The sequence below is a fragment of the Electrona antarctica genome (genome assembly GCF_951216825.1).
Source record: "Electrona antarctica genome assembly, chromosome: 19".
In the NCBI taxonomy this organism is placed as follows: domain Eukaryota; kingdom Metazoa; phylum Chordata; class Actinopteri; order Myctophiformes; family Myctophidae; genus Electrona; species Electrona antarctica.
In genome coordinates, this window is record NC_136800.1 from 25,994,309 (window position 1) to 26,018,435 (window position 24,127).

At 43.9% G+C, this 24,127-nt stretch overlaps 1 protein-coding gene across 1 annotated transcript in view; it reads right to left on the reverse strand.

Annotated features, from left to right (window-relative positions):
• Positions 1 to 24,127, reverse strand: part of myo10 (myosin X) — a 151,717-nt gene that overhangs the window by 88,335 nt on the left and 39,255 nt on the right. The window contains exon 2 of the mRNA XM_079529117.1: positions 11,835 to 11,933. Coding sequence (XP_079385243.1) covers positions 11,835 to 11,933 — 99 coding nt within the window. The remainder of the gene's footprint in view (positions 1 to 11,834; positions 11,934 to 24,127) is intronic.

Consider the following 24,127-nt stretch of genomic DNA (forward strand, 5'->3'; position numbering starts at 1 on the left):
TGCGCACACAAAGTATCTTCTATTTTATCCCACAATTTTCTAACCCATTTACTTTTTCCACCCGGTGCCAATTGTCTAAGCTGTAATCCTGTAATAATCACTACTCTCCCTCTGCCAAACCTGACCCAACTGATCTCATGCTTCCTTCAATGCATGCAGTGAGCAGGTCGCTTCTTATCACCTTACAGGGGGTAGTTTCCCTGGTAGGACGTAGTCTGTGGAAGGAACACGTTATTCCAACCAGTTCCTTTCCCCTCCATCAGGCGCCCCGGCTGACCAGGGGGAGGCAGTATAGAGACCAGGATTACTGCTTGTTTTTTGTGAGGGTACCTACCCTAGGGACACTGGGAGAACATGCAAACTCAACTCAGAAAGGCCCTTTTTCCAACCCCACCTAGGGTATGGGTGCTGATGACGCACCCACATTCCCCGGAGCTGCATTTGTCCATGACCGAGGACCTTGCTTTTCTGGATGTAACTTTGCTGCACCTGAAATATTTATGTCCTTGTATGCAATTTCCTTTTGCATGGACATACATAAATTATTAAAATGTGTCTGATTTGTCAAGGTCTCTCTCTCTCTCTGCCTTGTGCTTTCTTACCGTTTCTCTCTAAACTATGCGCGCGCACGCACGCACGCACGCACGCACGCACGCACGCATGCACGCACGCACGCACACACACAGTACAGAACTAAACAGGTCTGTTTTCAATCACCCCCCCCCATGCTTCAGATGATCTCCCAGAATCCTCAAACCCTGTGCCATTCTGTCTGCCTGCCTGCCTGCTTACCATTGGCTCTGACACACAAACCACCTCTTAGCAGTTCAGTTGGTGGTTAAACGCCTTGCTTTTTTGCTCAAGGGCGACAGTAGCAGCCCACGGTGGGATGACTCACTGGGTTTGATTCCAGCTCCTGGTAACAGTGCTACACATGAAGGTGTGGGGTTACAATCGCTCTAAACTACACAGACCTGAGGTCAGCCACGTGGAAGGCTTTTGGCTCTGGGAACACTGTGCCGAATCAGCCTTTTCCACAAAGGGAAACTGACCACAGACCTGTCACTTTCTGTGAACAGACGGAACGGCTCATTTTCACCGCACGCTAACAGAACATCGTCCAAAAATGCTCGACGCGCTCCATCCTTGTTTGTCCGTCGTGTTGACATTGGAAGCTAACGCTAACGCTAGCGTTAACCAGAGACCAGCGGTTACATTATGGGACCCACCGCCTCCCTGCTTGGCACTCAGCAGCGAGGGTTGGATTGGGGGTAAGTGCCATAGGGCTGCCAACCGTCCCCCTGAAATAAGGAATCGTCCCTTATTTGGAAACTAAAAGACGTGTCCCTTATTGAACTGATAAGGCACTCACGTTGTTACTTATATGTGGGAATCAATTAATGACGCACATCGTACACGTTAAAACAGCTTATATACACTATAATACAGGTTGTATATGCCTACCGGTAACCATTTAAACTCTCTAGACTTCATGTCTGTGTACTTGGACCGCTAATGTTCTGTCTACACCAGATCTCTTCGCCAAAAACAGACGATCTACAAGTTTGCAACGCATTGTGAGCTCTTGTAGATCAGCTATTTTGGGCTATTGTCCTGCCCAGAATATGGATGCTGGGGTTCAACTGGTTAAAAAAATACAAATTAAAATTAAAATCATGTATGAATATATACGGTGACATTTGATCTTTTTTCTTCAAAATAATGGTCCATGTGGCTCCATAGAACAGGAGATAGGCTCCTGCTCTAGGAGCCACATGGCTGGGCAAGCTTTAATAATAGAGAACAGTGGATCACATGACTGGAAAAAAAATCACACCCGTGTGAACTGAGTGGTGCAACTACACATTTATGTCAGTGACGTCACATACTAACCATAGCAACCATGCTCACCCGTACAGGCATAAACACACACGGGTACTAACAAAGCCAGTTGTTGGAGTGGTTTGCACCACTCAAAAAACAACTGATGCTTGCTTCTCAGGGCTTCTGGGTAATCGAGTCACAGTGCAATCCTATGGTGAATCATGGCAGCCGGGTCACTCTGCTTCTCTTCTTTGTTTTGGACGGCGGTGTTGAAATACCGGTGTGTCTCGACATTATGAGAAACGATTGCGCTATTGTAAGGCGCGCAATCGCACAATGGAGCTATGTTCACGACCGGGTGGTTCGTCAAAGGGTAGTGAAAAACTCTGGCAGGGAAAGATGTTTCGAAACGTTTCGAAAACGTTGGCGATAAATGTGTTAACATTAGTCCCTGAGGGGGAAAAAAAACTCTTAGGCCCAAACCACACCAATGCAACTAGTCGCAACTCCTTGGTAACAAAACAGTTTTAACAACTCCTTGCAACTGCCATTGGGGATAATAGTTGCATGCAACTAGATGCAACTACTCGCAACCATTCGGTTGCAAGGAGTTGCGAGGTGAATCATTGGTGTGGTTTGGGTCTTAGGGAAAGCAGTACGGGTGGTGCTGGGAGCAAACACTCAGTGGCAGAACTGACAGGAAGTGGACGTACAAACCTCTTGAGTGTATCTGCCTGAACTAGCTCGCGGGCTACGCACCATCATCAGAATTTAGTGGGTACAGTGACATCAAACACAGATTGCCGTCGTTCCACATGTGTGACAACACTTTCTGTTGGGTGTGACGTCACACTACAGCCCTGGACTGCCTTATATATGTTGGAGAGAGGTTATATTTTGAGTGGGATATACGTTAGGGGAATTTACTAAATAATCAAACAAGCAAGCAAGAGACAAGCAAGCAAGCAAGAGAGAGTGTGAGGGAAACACGGTGGACAAACAGACACACACACACACACACACACACACACACACACACACACACACACACACACACACACACACACACACACACACACACACACACACACACACACACACACACACACACACACACACGCAGACAGACAGACGTTGAGATGTTGCATTGGGCAATGCCCCTAACAAAGGAACTGGAGCAACAGAAAAGAGGTTTGCGCTTTTGTGCTGCAGTGCCAGTCAGGGAAAAGGTGTTCTACTTCGGAGGCTTCAATCATGGGATGACCGACAACATGAATCAGATTGATGTGCGCGTCTTCAACACAGTGTCTTTACGCTGGGAAGAGTTGTCCACACTGACAACTGCAGGAGAAGAACATCACCTCGAGGTTCCCGCCATGCGACATGGCCACACAGCTGTTCTGATAGAACGTATCATATACATCTGGGGAGGGATAGTGAATTGTAGGATAATAAAGAATGCAAGCAAGTGGATTACAATCAACGGGGGTTTACAGTGACAACGTTCTTTATGCATTTGATGAAGACACCCACAGATGGTTAGAGACCCGGATTTCGGGGACTATTCCAGAGGTGAGACACGGCCACTCGGCCTGCGTCTTGGGGAAGGCCATGCATATCTATGGAGGATACAACAATGCTGAACCCGATAATGTCATCTACAAGTTGGACACCATCACAATGGCCTGGTCTTTAATTAACACCAGAGGCATTCCACCGCAGGGTTCATCATATCACTCTGCTACCATCATCGGGACAAAAATGTTTGTATTTGGGGGTGTGCAGGCGCAGCGATCGCCTGACTACTACAACAATATATGTGTGTTCGACATGGACACCAACTGCTGGCTGAGCACGCCTTCTCCACAGCTTCTTCCAGAAGAACGCTGTTATCAATCAGCCTTTGCCTACAATGGAGAGCTGTACATATTTGGCGGCTACAACAACAGCAGCACCTTTAATGATGTGTGGAAATTCAACACAGAGACCTTCTCCTGGAAGAAGGTTGAGCCCAAGGGGACGGGCATTTGGATGTCCAACATGCGCTGTTGCATGACGGGAAAATGTGTCGTCTTCTTCGGTTACATAAACAGTACACAACCCAAATGCAGCCGTTTACAGATCCTACACTTAAGCCCTGGGCTGAAGACGTTGTGCAAGCTGACAGTTATCCAGTACGGTCTGGAGCAGTCTGGACTGCCACACAACATCAGGTGGGAAATGGCGGCCATGACACAATGGCAAGAGAAGAACGAAAAAAGAAAATTGGAAGAAAACAGAGCACCCACTAAAAAAGCTTGCAGATCTGCTATTTTTGCTTGTTTACAGAACATTTTGGAGCTGAACGTGAAAGTTTTAAAGTCTGTGGGTTTGATATGGACCGAATGATAAGCAATAGATATAGATTGTGACAAATAACTACATTTGATCCATTGGAATTGCTTTAATTCCCCATAACCCCCGTTACCGGGGTCCCCCAGGGATCTGTACTTGGTCCCCTCCTTTTCTCCCTCAACACTATTGGCTCTGTCATCTCTGCTCACAAGCTCCCCTATCACTGTTATGCTGATGACCCTATACGATGACGATACCTAGAATGCTGCAGCATGTCTCCAGACTCCACCTCACCCCTATAGCACTCACCACCCCAGACTCCACATTATGGAGATCCATGTGTTGTACCAACATTTGCAAGTGTGTCGCAGCAACCAGACTGGTTATCATGAGTGGATATGGAGTGATCATGAGACTGTCACAATATGGCCACATATTGACATTAACATAATAGGCTTAATATTGATGACATCAGGGGTCTCCATATATGGGCATAACAGATTGTATTAGGGCATCGTCTGGGGATGCTAATATATGGACCTTTTTTTCTTTTTCCCCTTTTTTAATCAACGTTTTCAGGCCTGAAACAACAGAGCTTCTTAATACGGCACAGTTGGGAAGCACGAGTTAAAGGGGAATACCACTCATTTTCAAATATGTCATTAATATATACCTTTGAGCTGTTGTGTGGAAATAATACAAATTTGTGATTCACAATGTTAATGATTGGAGTTGTGATGTGACACGACACGACTAACGATAAATTCAGGTATTCATTGTAACTGCGACCTATGGTCGCAATTATTATTTTCTTTTTTCATTTCCTGATAAAGTCCACCCGGCAGAAAAGATATTGGAGAGGAGATAGGTAGTGTGTGTGTGTGTGTGTGTGTGTGTGTGTGTGTGCGTGCGTGCGTGCGTGCGTGCGTGCGTGCGTGCGTGCGTGCGTGCGTGCGTGCGTGCGTGCGTGCGTGCGTGCGTGCGTGCGTGCGTGCGTGCGTGCGTGCGTGCGTGCGTGCGTGCGTGCGTGCGTGCGTGCGCGTGAGAGGGAGAACACCTGTTGATGTCTCGACCAACAGATGTTGTCTTTTGTCTGAATGAACCTCCACAAGCTGATTCCTATACACATACATGCGTACGTACGTGCGTGCGTGCGTGCGTGCGTGCGCAGGTATGCGTGTTGGTGTGGGGTGTAGGAGTGTAACAGAGCAAGTATTCTGTCTGTGTGAGTGCATGCATGTGCATGTGTATGTGCATGTGCAGGTATGTGTGTTGGTGTGGTGTTTAGGTGTGTAACAGAGCATGTCTGCCTGCTGTCTTCAGATCAGGTTTCAGTTGATTTGAGGACAATGCGTGTCTGTCTGTCTGTCTGTCTGTCTGTCTGTCTGTCTGTCTGTCTGTCTGTCTGTCTGTCTGTCTGTCTGTTGAAACTTTAATTTATGTCTCTTCCAGTAGTGCAAAGTACACATACTACATGTATAGGCTACTTTAATACTGTACTTAAAGGAGTAGTTCAGCCCATGAAGCCTTGGATTCATGGAGATTTCTTTGTGTGTGTTGCATTCCTGAGCCAATATGACCAGATCATCGGTCAGTAGGAGACTCAGTAGAAGACTCTTCCAGACTCTTCCAGTCTCCCACCGGAGAGACTCAAAAACAAAACAGAAATGAGTTCAAGGCTTCATGTGGTGTGTAATTGATAGAAAATAAGCATTGTTCTGGGGGTGAACTACAAATGTAACATTTGGACATGAGTGACTCCACTACTACATCTCAGAGGCTAATAATGTATGTTATTTTCATAATGTAAATCTACAAAGTAACTTGTTACTAACAGGTTTATACCTCGTTGTTACAAAACATAAAACATCCAATTAAACGGTGTTAACAACATCACACGGTGAACCAATTTAGACACATTTTGGAAACTTTGTTGAAAGAAACTTGTGGAATGGGACATTGTGGGACGTACAATACATTTATACTGTAGGCATATTTTGATGCCAATACTTTTGTAGTTTAACTCAAACATAATGTTAATAATAATAAACTTTATTTGTATAGCACCTTTCATACATAAATGCAGCTCAAAGTGCTTCACAGGGCAGGACACAAAAATAGAATACAATAAACACAGTCAAGTAGTTAAAATGATAGAACAATGGCAAAGAACAAAATAAAAGTATAAAAACATAGAGAAAACATGTTGATGTCAAGACTTCCTCCCATTCTATGTTTCTATTATTTATTTTTATTTATTTTCATGAATTCCCATGACTTGGTCATATTACAGCACCACACAAAAGCATCAAAATTAGCAGATATACAAGCTTGAAACGTGGCGCGGAACGACACATTTTGAGCCTGTGAATCTGTTACTTTTTTTGCCGTTTTTGAATGTGAATCCTGAAAAGTAACAGTTTTCGGGTTTCCACCCGACAAGAGACAATTTCTATCATTGTGGTATTTTACTTAACGTAAAAAATAAAAAATAAAATCAGAGTATATGCCTATACTTCTTCCACCACTGAAAACATCTGAACCACATATCCCAGCATCCTCTAGGGAACACCAACTGTCTGAGGAAACCTGAATTTACTGTCTATCTGCTGTTCACAGACGATTGGAAACAACTGCAGCAAATGTATGGTTACAAAACAAAACTGCTGCTATTCAGAAGAAAACAACAATGGATGCATTGCTTAACATCTCTCTCTCTCTCTCTGCCTGCACAAAGCAAAGTTACTATATTTACCCAGGGTAACTGGACTAAGCATCAGATACTTGTTTACAGCCAGGCCCTGCTCATAGAACATTTCATGGTAGTGGTTCAATGCCTTGCTCAAGGGCACTTCAGCGGTGGTAATTTTAACGTGCCGGTCCGGGGATACGAACTGGCGACCTTCCGGTATCAAGACCGCTCCGCAAACCGTTCGGCCACCGCTGCCACTGATAAAGGAAGATGCACAGGAAGATGCTCAGTGTTCATTTAGTCATTTGTAAATTCCCAGGGTCATTTGGTTGCATTTGAACAATCTCTGAGTTATATTAAACACTTAAGCCCAACATGCCATTGCTGTCAGGCAGAAACCTCTTATATCCATATTATTATGTTGATCACGTTTTGTGTGTGTGTGTGTTTTTTTTTACTGTAAATTCACACACTAGCTACTTGATTTTTAATTCAATTAGATTAGATCTGCTACTTTTGCTGTTTTTGAATTTGAATCTTTTCAAATTCAGTTTTGGAGATTTGCACTCGACAGAGACGATACTTGTGAAATACTGAAATGTGTCAATCATATGCTCACAAGCTTGTAGATGGGATATATGTGAACATTTTGATTGAAACATTTTTTTGTCTCCATTGTTTTTCTGTTTTTTCCCTTGTTTGTTTTATTTTGCGGTTCCCCCTATACACAATTTTTGGTGTCACTTTTAAAAGTCAGTATAGGCTGAAGAACAATATTTTTGCATCTGCCAAACCTCTGTGGACATGCCTTTAGTTATGTTGGTGCACGACCGTGCATTCCTTTTGTCTTCTTTGTCTTTTGTTTGGCTTAGCCTACACACCTGACTGGACTTCTTCTTTTGTACAGTTCAACAAGGGTTGGAACTCTTCTCTCATCTTTGTTCTGCTTTTCTTTTAACAGTTTAGAAAATCGAAATTGTAGAAATTTTTTGTTAATAAACCAAAATAGAGATGTCAGGTTTTCAAAATCATTCTACAAACAAAGTTTCATCTCTATCAGGTGGAAACCTTTATGTCCAAAACTGTTACATTTCAGGATACAAATTAAAAAATAGCAAAAGTAGCAGATCTACAAGCACAAAATGCTGCACAAAGCAAGACATTTTGTGGATCAGCTACTTTTGATACTTTTGTGGACACTGTATCAAGTTAGTAGGGCATTCATTTACAAACAAAACACAAAAAGTTAGAATATGGAGATAAGAAGTCAAGCTCAACAGCGACAATTTCTGTTGTGTTGTGTTGTGTTACACTTGTCACTGTACAGGCTATACTTGCAACCTAGCTTAATATTCCACTACTGTCCTGAGTGTGAATGGATCTGGATCAAGCTGACAGTTAAAAGGCTAAACGTAAATTCACTTCCCTGATCCTTTTATAAGTAAGACAAAAACTAATTGAATCCTTTTTTCAACCCGTCAACATAAGTCTACATAACATACAGTAGCACTGTTGTCTTAATGCCTTTTGTCTCAGAGATTTACTGCCACTAGCATCTGTCGCTAAAGCTTAGCCACATATCCACACGGCATTGTGTTGTTTTCTTTGTCTCCATGGAGACAGCCTGGGCTAATTAGAAAGGGTAATTAGGTCAAGGACCCTGCATGGTGACAGCTGTTGTCGGTACGGGAGGTCAGTCATGCTAGCAATGCTATGCATGCTAGCTAGTATGTTAAGTAGCGGGTCAAGGTTAAAAACAAAGCCCACTTATATGCAGCTGAATGTCGACTGTCAGCTGTTAAAACTTCTGTTTGATGTACTATTACTTACAATGTAATGTAATACACAAGCTAACAGTTAGCGCCACTGTATGTGAATGGTTGTCAACATGTGGGCCGGGGCCCACTGGTGGGCCTTGAGGATATAGCGTGGGCCCCCAAATAATTTGCAAAGCCCTAAGATTGTAATATTAGGCTATACAAGTTGTCTTTGTTATATAGATAAATAGGAACTTAAACTATACAATGGAACACAATCGATTAATCACAATAATTGAAATAAATGTGGTCTGAAAATGCACGCGATCCACCTCTCGTAGCGATACTAATATCACTGCGTGGATATTAGTCTCGTCCCTCTCAGCATTCGATTTTTCCGTGCCATAGTTGCATCGTCACCACTTAGGCTGTGAAGTCCTCCCACAATTGAGAGGGGCCAGACTTAATTTGCCTGGGGAAATATGTATTGCAAAGGCGGATGAAGGCTGGCTACGCGAGGCTACATCTGACCACTATCGGCGGCCGTGTGAAATGGTCAGCATGTAATGGTGGCCCGGTTTCCCAAAGGACACCTCTTACACCATGGTGTAAGAAGTGGTGTTGCACATGCTCAGTTACTCCTCTAGGCCGCAGCCTGTGAACATTCCGTGCATAGATGTGCCACGCAATGGTAGGCCTCAGGTCTACCATTCTGAAATTTAATTTAATACTATTTGGATCTTTTTTTCCCCAAATATTATTAAATTAAATTTCAGAATGGTAGACCTGAGGCCTACCATACCAGTGCGTGGCACATCTATGCACGGAATGTCTATGTTCACAGGCTTCTGTGTGCGGCCTAGAGGAGCAACTGAGCATGTGCAACACCACTTCTTACACCATGGTGTAAGAGGTGTCCTTTGGGAAACCGGGCCATTATCTTTATAGATATGAAATGTAATCCCTGGTCTTAACAGTTTTTAAGTCTTTGTAGATCAGTGTGGTTGAATATCAGAAGGCAGCTGTGTCATTAACGGATCAAAGCATCAAGCTTCACAAGGACAAAGATCGTTCCTCTCAAGTAAATGTCTTTGACTACGTAAAACCCCTTTCCTCTGAAACCTGGCTATTCCTGAAAACAACAAAGCAGGATATGTGAATGCTTTTGATCAGTGGTTGCCTTTTCTTTCTTCTTTTTTTTCAAGGACCCCCATAACTGTTGAGAGTACACTCTCAGTTTCATATCTGTAAAGGTCCCTGCAGACTGGTAGCGTTTTTCAGAACAACGGTGGAAAAACACTGAGAAAAATAAATAAAAAACGCACCAGTATACTGGATTTGGAACCCCCTGGCTGCAGTATCCCACTTTTAGAGAACTCTTTTAAATGTGTTCTAATTCTGATTGTGATCTATCAGCTACTAAACTCCACCCATTTAGAATACAAAACGTGAACAAATTCCTGCTGTTGTCAAACTCATGATTTCTCATGTTTTCTTTAGCATGCTGGCTGTGTTTACATTAAGTTAACGGGTGTATGTGATCACGTGCATACATGTGTGTGTGTGTGTGTGTGTGTGTGTGTGTGTGTGTGTGTGTGTGTGTGTGTGTGTGTGTGTGTGTGTGTGTGTGTGTGTGTGTGTGTGTGTGTGTGTCAGTGTGTGTGTGTGTGTGTGTGTAAACAGCAGGTACGTCTGGCCTGGTTCCAGACACAACCTGTTGAACTCCTACTGCACCTAGAATCACCTGCTCTTTGTCAATGTATAAATATTGTAACCTCTGAAATAAGAATGTCCCTCCAGTGGTTCTCAACCTGTGGGACGTGATTTATAATTATTTCTTGCAGGGGGTTAGCTAAAATAATTCTGTTGCATAGAGCAACGCACGCGCGCGCACAACACACACACACACACACACACACACACACACACACACACACACACACACACACACACACACACACACACACACACACACACACACACACACACACACACACACACACACACACACACACACACACACACACACACACACAGTAACCTCATTGACAGGAGCTTTAGGTAGGGAGCTCTTTCATGTGTCTGTCTCTTCTTCCTCTGTGACCCTGGTTGACCCTTGACCTTACACAAAAACAACAGTGCTTTGTGCTGAGGAGTGGAGGTAACGCAACATCTGCCTGTCTGTCTGTTCGTCTGTCTGTCTGTTTCTCTGTCTGTCTGTGTCTCTGCATTCCTGTCTGTCTGTCTGTCTGCCTGCCTGCCTGCCTGGGTGCCCATGCCTGCCTGCCTGTCTGTCTGCCTGTCTGTCTGCCTGTCTGCCTGCCTGCCTGTGCATGAGAGACCACATTTCAGGCGATCCCCGCTTGGCCTGGGGAGATAGCCAATATACAGTAGCCAATATTTACAAGCTTGTAGTTTGGCTATTTTCTGTGAAACCTTTCTTCATGAATGCTGATGAGATGCTGGGGTTTAGCAGGTTTTTAGCAAGAGTTTCAGCCAGGGCTACAAAAATCAATATTAAATACATAATACATAAATATCAACACTTGACATACTCGTAGTCTTATCCCAACTAAAACCAATACTTGTGGTGTATTTTGGGTCCATTGGTGACTCAAAGTGACAGAGAGAGCATGTTGACCAGTGTCCCATCTGTCTCTGTGTGTTGTGACAACACAGAGAGGTGATCAGGTGGAACCAGAGAGGATTGTGGGGGATTTGTGCTTCTCCTCTGCAGCTGATCCTAATTTATATGAAGAGTCCTTTCTAGACCCTGAGGCGACTGAGAGGTTAAATTATAAAGGACCACAACAAGTCTGTAACTCTGAGAATGTACAAATGGAACCAAATGGACCATTTGGTTCCATTTGTACACTCTAGGAGTTAAGGGGGTCCTTACAAATAATCATTTTGAGAACCACTAGTACTAGTTGGCCTCCTAATCCCATAGTGTCATAGTAAATCATTTTGAGAACCACTAGTACTAGTTGGCCTCCTAATCCCATAGTGTCATAGTAAATCAGTGTCATGAAGACAACCTGGAGACTTGACATTCAGTAATTGGGTATGATCAAAATAAGAACATGGTGTGGAAAATAGAAATCTTTGCCACAGACACATTTTGTCCGTGTACGACACATTGATTGATGCTTTCAGCCACTTATTTTTACACCCATAAACCTGTGATGGGACAATAAAGTTGAGTTGGCTCATGTCATGTCTCTTACTTGTCCATAGTCGGTGTGGAAGACCACGACTCCTCCGTTGCAGGACGTTACGGTGCTGGGAAGATACTGGTCCTCCTCACGCAGCCACACCCTCTCCCCCTGACGAGAGATAAGAAATGCACTTAATATATGGATGCTACAGCATGCATGCAGCGCATGAAAACATTTCATGTGTTGGATTCTTGGAGACGCACACACAGTATCAGGTATCTGGTGTGTGTTGCCAAGTCTTTTTTTTTTTAACCTTTATTTAACCAGTAACCACATTGAGACTGCGTCTCTTTTACAAGTGGGAACTGGCCAAGAGGCAGAAATAAAATTACACTTCAATACCACATCGTCAATGTTACATTTTGGACCAGCAAATACAACATCCAGAATACATTTTACAGTACCTATGAATAAATACAAAAAGTCCCCAGTCCTACTATTTAGTAGCAGGGCAAAATACACCATATACACAATCTACACGATCTGAACCAATAAATAAATAAATAAATAAATAGGCATGAACATAGGCTAGTCCAAACATGTGCAGGTGTTGGACTGTACATCAAAGATGATCCTTTTGAAACTTCTCAAGGGAACTTTCAAAGCCAATTTTAGTCTGGACTGTAGATCATTCCACGACCAGGGGCCAAAAAAGGCCAGACATTTTTTACCCCCCTCGGATTTGAATGCTGGTACTACACACCGCAGCCAAGCATTTGACCTGATGTTTAGGCCGTTTTGGACCAAGTTGAATTTGGATGAATTGTAGATGCACTCTCAGATATCAGCATTGAATTAGTGAGACGGATAGTGAGTTTTTATATCCTGGTTAATATAGTGCAGGACCTACAACATAAAATCTGAACCTCCATAACCACAAAAAATAAGCTAAATTCACATTTGTTTGCAACCTCCAACACATTCACATGATGTTGAATCCCTTACTCTATTCACACATACTGCCATTTGATGTCACTGTAGGTAAAACAACACTACACAAGCATTTTGTCTCTGTTGGGTGGAAACCTCCCATAATGTCCAAAACTGTTACTTTTTAGGATTAGTATCAAAAGTATAGCAGATCGACATCCTCGGGCTTGTGCATCAGCTACTTTTGATGCTTTTGTGTGACACTGTAGTGTGATCAAGTAGGGTGTTAATTTACGATAAAACGTAAAAAGTTAAAATATGGAGATGAGAGGTTTCTGTCTGACAGCGACAGTATACGACTCCAGGACTCCAGAAGAACCACAACACACAACCATGTAACACCTCAAGGAAACAACTTGATGATACAGGTAAACCTTTTTCACAACAGCAGTGCAACGTTACATCTTTCACAGGTGTTACTTTATATTTTGTCCATGTCCTGAAAAGTAACAGCTTTTGGACATACAAGGTTTCCACCTGGCAGGGACGGTATATCTAATACCGAGAATAAACGACCACTTTTTCCACGCCCGGTTTGCGTAACAGAACCTGGGGAAAGACCTTGAGAATATGAACGGTTTCCATGTAAGCACACTACCAAACATAGGCCCTTTTAAGCCCTCTTACATACATGCTTATTATCCCATCGCTGGCTGATAATTAATAGCTTCTGACACACAGCTGCATTCCCCATCACCGGAACGGTCGCCATGGCAGCGGCATGATGATCGCCACGGCGGCGACCTTTCCCCCTGACCAATGGGGTCACAGCTGTGTGTACGTACTGGAGGTGTCACATTACTGGGGAGGTGTTTGAGCCAGTGTTGCCAAATGTGCTTATTATGAGCGACTTTGGTCTTGTTTTATTTCTGTACAGTCACTTGTAAATATTGGTAGTGGTGGGTTGTATCTTTTTGCAAATGTTATTTAATCGAGAGGTTTTCAGACATTTTCATGTCAAGGAGCCTATGCTTTTGTTGCCGGACCCCCATCTGAAAACAATTCCAACAGATTAGAACAATTTAGGCATTTAGCAGACGCTCTTAATCCAGAGCGATGCAAGGCACCAACCTGCTCATCGGGAGCAACCAAAGGGGTTCAGAGTCTTGCTCAAGGGCACTTTGACACAAACTCAGGGGGAGCCCGGGATCGAACTGGGAACTTTCCGTTCCCAACCTGCAACTCTACCTCTGAACCACGGGCGCCCCGTTGTGTGTGACCATGTCACCATGCAGCCTATTTGCTTGCTTATTCTGCTCGTTTCTCTCCCAAACAAATCTGGCAACAGTGTGTCTGAGCAGACAGTATGTGTGGTTTATGGTGGAGGGTTTTAGTGAGCGAGGACAATGTGGAGGAAGCAGTTCTTTTAAGCATGGCTTTTTACTGTCTTTAGTTTCTGTTTGCCCCAGATTATTTTTACTGTCTTTAAGGTTGCTACAGTCTTTCACCTCCACACTGACCTATATACTTCCACACTGGGATTACACCAGAGGTCTTCAACTGGGGGGTCTGGGACCCCTAGGTGGTCCTCAGAGTTACTACAGGGGGGAGGGAGACACATCTTTGTGTGATAGGAGTTTTGTCTGTTTGTGTGAACACAAACATGATGGTTTGAATGGCTGATCACCCCATAGCGATGATTTGATTGGCTGAGCAAAGTACATATTGAGGATAAAAATGAGGGCAGAAATCTGAAGACGTCAAAAGTGATTGGCCGGAATGACATTTGTGATGATTTGATTGGCTGAGCACGGAATGTGATGTATGATGATGTATGATAAGTGCGCCCCTCACTTCACACGAGTGTGATTTTTGTCTCCACCAGGCCGAAGGCATGGGGAGAGAGTATGTTTTGCACTCCGTCCGTGTGTGTGTGTGTGTGGCCGAAGGCATGGGGAGAGAGTATGTTTTGCACTCCGTCCGTGTGTGTGTGTGTGTGTGTGTGTGTGTGTGTCCGTCCGTCCGTCTGTCCTTCCGTCCGTCCGTTACCAGCTAATCTCCGGCACCGTTAACCCGGTCGATGCCAAACTTTGCACACACACTCCCTGGATGCCAACGATGAACCTCTGCCCCGCATTTTCCAGAACGGCCTGTTATAGCGCCACCATGAGGCAGCTTTTCACATGTTTTACCTAAAACTGCACCGATCTGCGTGAAACGTTGCATGCACACTCCCTAGAGGCCAAGGACAAACCTTTGACCTGCATTTTCCGCATCTGCCTTTTATAGCGCCACCAGGAGGCCGAATTTTGTAAAACACATTTTTTGATATTACTCCTCCAGATTCTGTCCAAAAATCTCACAAATCGTTACACAGTATCTCTATGGTCATGTGCTCAAGTTGGTTCTGTCCGATATTTCATATTCCATCCTAATTGGCTATAATTGGCTTTCACAGTTTGCAAGATTGCCCCGTTTTGAACAAAAGCCTCAAATCATGAACTCAGCATGCAATTTACGTGAAATCTTTCACACATTTTCTTACTAGGCTGAGGAATATATTCCACCCTTTTCACATTGGCCTATTATAGCGCCACCAACAGGTTGTTTTTGCAAAACACATTTTTGGAACAAAATGCCTCAAATCATCCAATTGCCATCAAAGGCAAACATGTTTATATTACTCCTAAACATTTTAACAAACATCTCACACAGTCCTATCCTCCTGGTGGAGACCTGTGCCCAGAAGGGCACTTTTTCTAGTTTATTTATGTTTTTGAGGGTCACTATCCCCTCCTATGTCCAGCTTTGAGGGTTTGTGTAAACACAAACATTGAAGACAAAAGTGAGGACGCAAATTGTGATTCGCCAGAATGGCATGATGTATGATGACGTATGATGATAAGAGCGCCCCTCACTTCACATGGGTGTGATTTTTACATTAACGACGTGAACCCCATTCTGAGGAGATTTTTATTATTTATTTATTTTTTAAGATTTTTGGGGTTTTTTACCTTTATTGATAGTTGTACAGTAGGTAGACAGGAAACAGGGAGAGAGCTGGCCGGGAAGACACACAGCAACGTTTATCGGGATCGGGACTCGAACCCGTGACAGGTGCCACACTGTCATGCTGGATTAAGCCAGCCCAGGCCCTAGAATCTTTGCCGAAAATAGCCGATCTAAGTGTACAAGCTCACAACGCCTTGCACTGCGAGGCATTGTGATACTGTATACAAGCAACTTTACAGAATAACAAAGCCCAAAGCCCTTTCTGACTAAATAAGCAGACCTGGCAACGCTGGACACAAACTTGAATGTAAACTTGAATGCTTCCTATGTGTTGTTGCTGCTAGTGTGAACACATTATAATGCTTACATTTCAGCTTCTGCTCTGGACTTTGTCCATTTAATAAAAACTGTGCGAAGGCACTAATGGAACCAAATGAACCCTCACAGGTCCTTTAATTCCATTTGTGCAGAGTTCCGTTCAAAGCAATGAAATGTTGCCAGGCGCATAGATGAGAGGGAGGCCCTGCGTGTGCGTGTGCGTGTGTGTGTGTGTGTGTGTGTGTGTGTGTGTGTGTGTGTGTGTGTGTGTGTGTGTGTGTGTGTGTGTGTGTGTGTGTGTGTCTCTATCATGGTTTAATCATGTTAAGTACATGGCCACATGTGTCCCTTTTCATTAGCGTGTCAGGTTCAACCAATCTACCAATGTGTTGCCAGTGCCACTTTATGACCTCATGTATCTGCTGTTCTCATGCTACATTATGTGTGTATACAACACATGTACAGTAGATATCTTGTTGTTTTAATGTAATGTGTTAGATTAATTTCTCCCCATGCCCATTTTGTCTTCTTTCTTTCATTCTGGGAAACAACAAAATGCTGATGTTGAGTTCAGTTTACAGAGTTTGAATTGACTCACTTCTTTACACCAGACAATACAGTAACTGTTGATTCTGATTTTGGTTCCATTCGTAGTAAATCTACAAGCCCACAAGACATTGCAACCCGCTTGTAGATATGCTATATTCACTATTTTAAAATACATATAGTTTTTTTTAAATAACAATAAAAAATGACCGGTTTGGGACATACAAGGTTTTCACGACATGTTTCAGTCCTGTTCAAAGTAATGAAATGCTGCCAGTCTCATAGATTGTGTGCGTAAGTGTGTGTGTGTGTGTGTGTGTGTGTGTGTGTGTGTGTGTGTGTGTGTGTGTGTGTGTGTGTGTGTGTGTGTGTGTGTGTGTGTGTGTTAACTACATGGCCACATGTGCCGCTGTTCATTAGCGTGACGGGTTAACGCTGATGGGAAAAACAAACGCTCCGTCTGAGGAGCAGCTGATTGGCTCACGCCGCGGGGGGGTGGGGCCTCGCACTCTATCCGAGCCAGAGCATAGGATTGAACTTTGACCCATATGGCCTTGATTTGTATGGAGGGAGGGGGGAGAGAGAGAGAGAGAGAGAAAGAGAAGGAAGAGGTAGGTAGGGACAGACAGACAAAAAGAAAAAAGAAAAGAAAAAGGGGTGCTTGGCTTTACAACCCTCCTTCCCCCTTGTTACATGTTCTCCCTCGTTACCACTGTACGCACACACACACACACACACACACACACACACACACACACACACACACACACACACACACACACACACACACACACACACACACACACACACACACACACACACACACACACACACACACACACACACACACACGTTAACATAGCCGTTCTGCAGTGTCAGCAGTAGATGAATGAATGGAGCGCGGTGTATTTCTAAAGCCCTGAGAAGTCTCCTCATGCTTCAAACAGAGCGCGGGACCACCGTGAGACCACCACCCTGGGACAGATACATCTGACCCACAGGAAGCTCATACAGGAAGGTCCTCTCCTCACCTACAGTATACCCAACCAACCACGTCGCACAACATCTGGTCTGCTTCCACTCTCTCACTCACACACATCTAATGATCCATCTTACCCCTAACCGGAACGCTAATAACCTAAGTAACCTTACTGAGTAACCGCAGGATAAGGTTAGGAATAGGGTTAGGCATGGTTTTACTGAGGTTACGTTTAGGAATAAGGTTAGGTTTTTGGCTTAGTTTTACTGAGGTTACGTTTAGGAATAAGGTTAGGTTTTTGGCTTAGTTTTACTGAAGTTACCTTTAGGAATAAGGTTTAAGCACAGTCTTACTGAGGTTAATTTTAGGAATAAGGTTAGGGTTAGGCATAGTTTTACTGAGGTTAAGGTTAGGAATAAGGTTAGGTTTTGGCATAGTTTTACTGAGGTTAAGGTTAGGAATAAGGTTAGGTTTAGCCTACTGGAGTTGAGTATTTTGTCCACCACTGGACAACACAAAGGAAGATGACCTGTCTTCCAGGCAGAAAGCAGATGCCTCATTCCTGTGTGCGTGTGCGTGTGCTTGCGTGAGACATCGCATTCCTGACGTGCAGAAACCATAACAGGATAATATGATGCTTGTTTTAAGATCGGGGGGAGCTTGGATCGCCCAAACCCCCTCCATCTCTCTCTCTCTCTCTCTCTCTCTCTCTCTACAAGAAAACATACATTGACCAATAATGCTGTATATTTATACTTGTTCTATTTATCTATTTTATGCAAGCTTACAACGTGCATTTTCTGTGATTTCCCCCCCACAATACATATTCTGGGGCTTGTGGTTAAGCAAAAAGAAAGAGTTTCTTCCACCAGTCCTCTGATGAGGGGAGGGGATGAGGGTGGTGAGGGGTGAGGCAGTAGGTCGTTCCACACACAGTCCTCTGATGAGGGGAGGGGGTGAGGGTGGTGAGGGGTGAGGCAGTAGGTCGTTCCACACACAGTCCTCTGATGAGGGGAGGGGGTGAGGGTGGTGAGGGGTGAGGCAGTAGGTCGTTCCACACACAGTCCTCTGATGAGGGGAGGGGATGAGGGTGGTGAGGGGTGAGGCAGTAGGTCGTTCCACACACAGTCCTCTGATGAGGGGAGGGGGTGAGGGTGGTGAGGGGTGAGGCAGTAGGTCGTTCGACACACAGTCCTCTGATGAGGGGAGGGGGTGAGGGTGGTGAGGGGTGTGGCAGTAGGTCGTTCCACACACAGTCCTCTGATGAGGGGAGGGGGTGAGGGTGGTGAGGGGTGAGGCAGTAGGTCGTTCGACACACAGTCCTCTGATGAGGGGAGGGGATGAGGGTGGTGAGGGGTGAGGCAGTAGGTCGTTCCACACACAGTCCTCTGATGAGGGGAGGGGGTGAGGGTGGTGAGGGGTGAGGCAGTAGGTCGTTCCACACACAGTCCTCTGATGAGGGGAGGGGATGAGGGTGGTGAGGGGTGAGGCAGTAGGTCGTTCCACACACAGTCCTCTGATGAGGGGAGGGGGTGAGGGTGGTGAGGGGTGAGGCAGTAGGTCGTTCGACACACAGTCCTCTGATGAGGGGAGGGGGTGAGGGTGGTGAGGGGTGTGGCAGTAGGTCGTTCCACACACAGTCCTCTGATGAGGGGAGGGGGTGAGGGTGGTGAGGGGTGAGGCAGTAGGTCGTTCGACACACAGTCCTCTGATGAGGGGAGGGGATGAGGGTGGTGAGGGGTGAGGCAGTAGGTCGTTCCACACACAGTCCTCTGATGAGGGGAGGGGGTGAGGGTGGTGAGGGGTGAGGCAGTAGGTCGTTCCACACACAGTCCTCTGATGAGGGGAGGGGGTGAGGGTGGTGAGGGGTGAGGCAGTAGGTCGTTCCACACACAGTCCTCTGATGAGGGGAGGGGGTGAGGGTGGTGAGGGGTGAGGCAGTAGGTCGTTCCACACACAGTCCTCTGATGAGGGGAGGGGGTGAGGGTGGTGAGGGGTGAGGCAGTAGGTCGTTCGACACACTCTCGGGGGTCTTTCTGCGCCACAGAAGGCCTCCAAGGCATCCCGCTATTAAAGAGCATTAAGCCCGTTCCGCCCCTTTCTGGGTCCCCTTTGTGACCAGCGTGTGCCACGCCGTGCTCGCTCGCCCATGCCTATAAGCACACACACAGAGAGAGAGAGAGATCCACACCTCCCCCTTCTCTATTTCTCCTCACCCGAGGTCTCTAACCCCTTGGCTCCGAGCCAAAAGACCTTTGAATCACTTCCTTTACCCTCTCTCTCTCTCTCTCTCTCTCTCTCTCTCTCTCTCTGAAGTATTAACATACTTAAAGTACCAAATGCAAAATCTTCCAAAAACAACTGCAGATCTACAAACTCACAGTGTGCCGTGATGTGGAACGTTGTGACCTCACAATTGCTCCAGTGTCTTCTCTAAATACCTCACAATTACACAAATACTCAAGTACATGTATTACAATTTAGTTACTTTACGTCGCTCTCTCTCTCGCTCTCTCTGGCACTTGACTGCATGCCCCAGGCCCAGACCAGACAATGATGACATCACAAATTTGTATATTCAAATGGTTAAAAAGAGGAGAGGCAGATATGACAGCCAGACCTAACTGTGTAGAGAGATACAAGATGAGAGAGCAAGAGAGAGAGAGAGTCATGACAAGATAAGCGAACCAGACACAGAAACCTGTTGTGTGCTTTTAAAGCGACACCAGACACTTCCAGATAAACACAGCTTTACTATGTACTGTTTAGCAGTGGTCATCATAGGCGGATTAGGAGACAATGGGCCTCTGGCACACACAAGTTAAAAGTCCTGCTATGAATCACAACACATTAACCATTTTCAACAGCAAGAGGTTATACAGCGCACATCCAGCGCTGGAAGAAGTGCCGACAAAAGTCCACGATGAAGAAATAATCTGTTAACCCTGTAAACCCTGGATATATTTCTAATTGCAAAAAATATATTTCAACCTTACTACTACTTTGTACTACTAGGAGGCCTACTTTGCAGAGGAAAATGTGTTCAAAAAAAGTTTTATGCAAAAAATATATATGTAAAAAATATAAATGTTGCCCAAAAGCATCGCTGGGGCCTAAGAAAATGTCTGGCGTTCAAACTTTACTCGAGTAAGAGTACAAGTATTGATATCAAAATATACTTGTAGAGAGAAATGTAGAGACAGTGTATTGCCTCAGTAAAGTAGGATCACAGGTAAACCAAACACCTAACATCAGTCTAAAGTAAACCATGGGCCTTCAACCGGGGGTCCGGGACTCCTAGGTGGTACTGTCTACACGGTGTGATAGAAACCCGTTTTTATATTAAAGGGCATTCCACTCATTTTCAACATTTTACTATGTCATTAATATACCTTTGAGCTGTTGTGTGGAAATAATAAAAAAGTCCCCCCATTCTGTGTTTCCTAGAACTAGAGGTCTGAAAAAAATCATTAACATGGTGAAACACATCTTGATGATGTCATCAAGATGTGTTTCACCATGTTAATGATTTTTTTCATAATTACAGTTCTGGGAAACACAGAATGGGGGGACCTTTTTATTATTAGCTCAAAGGTATATTAATGACATAGTAAAATGTTGAAAATGGGTGGTTTTCCCCTTTAACCACTTGAACCCGAGAATTGCTGATCTAAGCCTACACAATGCCTGCGCTGGGAGGCGTTGTGAGCTAGTAGATCGGCTATTTCCAACAACAAGGTTTGGTCTAGAGGGGAACATTGAGCCAAGTACAGAGCCAAATGTCTGAAAATTCATTCATGGATAAATGTTGCCGACATGAATCGAACATATTTAATAGAAAATATCATATGTAAACAAATAAAACACAAAACATTAATTTCCACAACACTGATGACAGTATACTGTCAAACAACTATCTATGAAATCTATGAAAAGTTTAATCTGCAAGACAGTTTTTGTACAATATGTAGTGGGGTGGTCCCTGCTTCATCTCTCTCAGCTAAGGGGTCCGTGGACCGAAAATCATTGAAGACTGGAAAGCAATATAGTGTGATGATGTTAATCCATTTGCCCTAGCAAGTGATAAAGATGCACATCGAGAAAAGATGAGAACATTCGACTCTCATTTTCTGTTTTACTGCGCATGTGTCAAAGTCACAGAGAACAGGAAATATCGCACCTGAACTAAGCGGTGTAGTGCGTGTGCGCACGCGCACGTGTGTGTGTGTGTGTGTGTGTGTGTGTGTGTGAACGGCCTGGCATCTGCAGGGGTCAATTGGTCGTAAGGGGTCAATAGGTCCTATTCTAGACAGACAGACAGACAGACAGACAGACAGACAGACAGACAGACAGACAGACAGACAGACAGACAGAGCCATTTAAAGGAGCAGTGTGCACTTCTCAAAAACACAGGATATGTTTTGCGACGTCTGCATCACAGGTCAGCCACGGTGATGAGGAACAGTGCAGGATATTGGCTGTTTAGTTGGAAGTTAAGTCAACATGCAGAGAGTTCTGGTGGATCACCACCAGATGCAGCAGTGAAAAGTACTTAAGACTTTGTTATTTGTACTTTACTTTAGTAAGTCAAATTCTCTGTACTTCACTACATTTCAAATATTGCACTTGTACTCCACTACAACTATTTAACAACTTTAGTTACTAGTTACTTTGTAGATTTTCATTATTATTACAAACCCATACATGAACCACTTCAGCCGCTATACGTTTCGGCCATTTGAAAGTAGACGATCTACAAGCTCACAATATGTCAGGTGCGACACATTGTGAGCTTGTAGATCCGCTACTTTCAAAAGGTTTTATACATTTGGAAACTTGTGAAATGGGATATTCTGCATAAAGAGTAGGCCTACTTTCTATTTTTAGTACATTTTGACACCACTACTTTTACTCAGGTAAATTTGGAATTCCGGACATTTACTAAATGTAAAAAAGTATTTCTACATTGCAGCCTACTAATAATTTTACTTTATTGTAAAGAATGTAAGTACTTTTTCCACCACTGACCAGATGTTGCTGTGATGAGCCATAGACTCACCGAGTAGACAGGAGACACGCGGCGCTCTCAAAATTCAATTTAGATTTCATCATGCAAGTTAGTTGCTTGCCAAAAATAATTGATCTACAACAGTGGATCCCAAACTTTTTAGCTCCAAGATCCAAAATAGAGATTAGATGTTTGCCCGTATTTTACATGAGGTTTCCGCTCAACAGCAACGATAACCAGAATCAGAAACAATATCATGCCTTCACTATAATACATTTCATTTCCATATAAAAACTAAACTGAAACATCAACCACACAAATGTAGTTGCTGTCAAGCAGAAATCTCACAGTTCTATAGTTTAACCTTTTGCGTTTGTTTTACTTGCATCAGCTGTGTCACACAAACGCATCAAAAGTAGCAGATCCACATGCTCGAAAGGTGCCAATCTCCTACTTTTGATGCTTTTGAATTTGAATCCTGCAATGGAAACAAGTCCTCGGGACTTTTTCTGTTATCGATAGCCTCAATGTCTGACTGTACCTCGTACTGTTTACATTACTGAATAATGAATAATTCAATCAATCAATAATTTAAAAAAAAAACAGTTTTGGACATATGAGGTTTCCACCCGACAGAGACGATATGAAGGGTTTGAGTGTGACATTTGGTCGTATCACATTACATCACATCCCTACTGCTCCACTCAGTGAGATGTCTGTGTGCGTGCACGACGTGCACGATGTGTGCGTGTACATCTCCAGAGACTGACTCTTCAAAAACCAAACCCTGACGTCAAGCAGTCACAAACCCAAACAACACTGACACACGTCCAACCTCCTGACCTTCAAAACCACTCAGATGGGGGAAAAAACCTTCCTCTCCTCGAATAACATTTCTTATACTATTTAGCCCTGGCCTAAATAGTCAACAGGGGGTCCTCTGTCCTCAAAAATGCGTGATTTATTTTTACATGAACCACTTCTCTCTCGACACTCTCTACACTGGGGGAACCATTCGCCAAAAATAGTGTGATGCATTGCAAGCTTGTAGATTGCTTATTTCCGGTGAGGTTTGGTGTAGAGGGGAAAGACAATAGCATACCAAGTACAGAGCCAAATGTCAGGTTTAGTAAATGTTGAGGTTTTACGTTTAATGTCTGAAAATACACACTAATACGAATCCAACATTTTAATAGAGTAAACCAACAAACAAACAAAAACATGAATTTACATAACCAATGATAGATCTATGAACAAGTTTAATCTGCTTCTTCTCTCGCTCAGCTAAGGTATCCTTGGCCTGAAAAACATTGAAGACCCCTGATTTAGGAATTTATCAGACGTATCGTCTTATCCAGAGCAATTTACAAGGTTTAAAGGACCACTTCACCACTTTTCAACCTATCTTTATATAATTGGTCCTTACATATAATTATGATAAAATAGCAAAAACCTTTTCTACTCAGTCTGTGTCTCATATGTGGGCTGTGGGCAGTTCAGAAAAAAAACTCTTGTTTAAAAAAATGATGATGTCACTAGTGGACGGGTTTCTGAACTGTCCACAGCCCT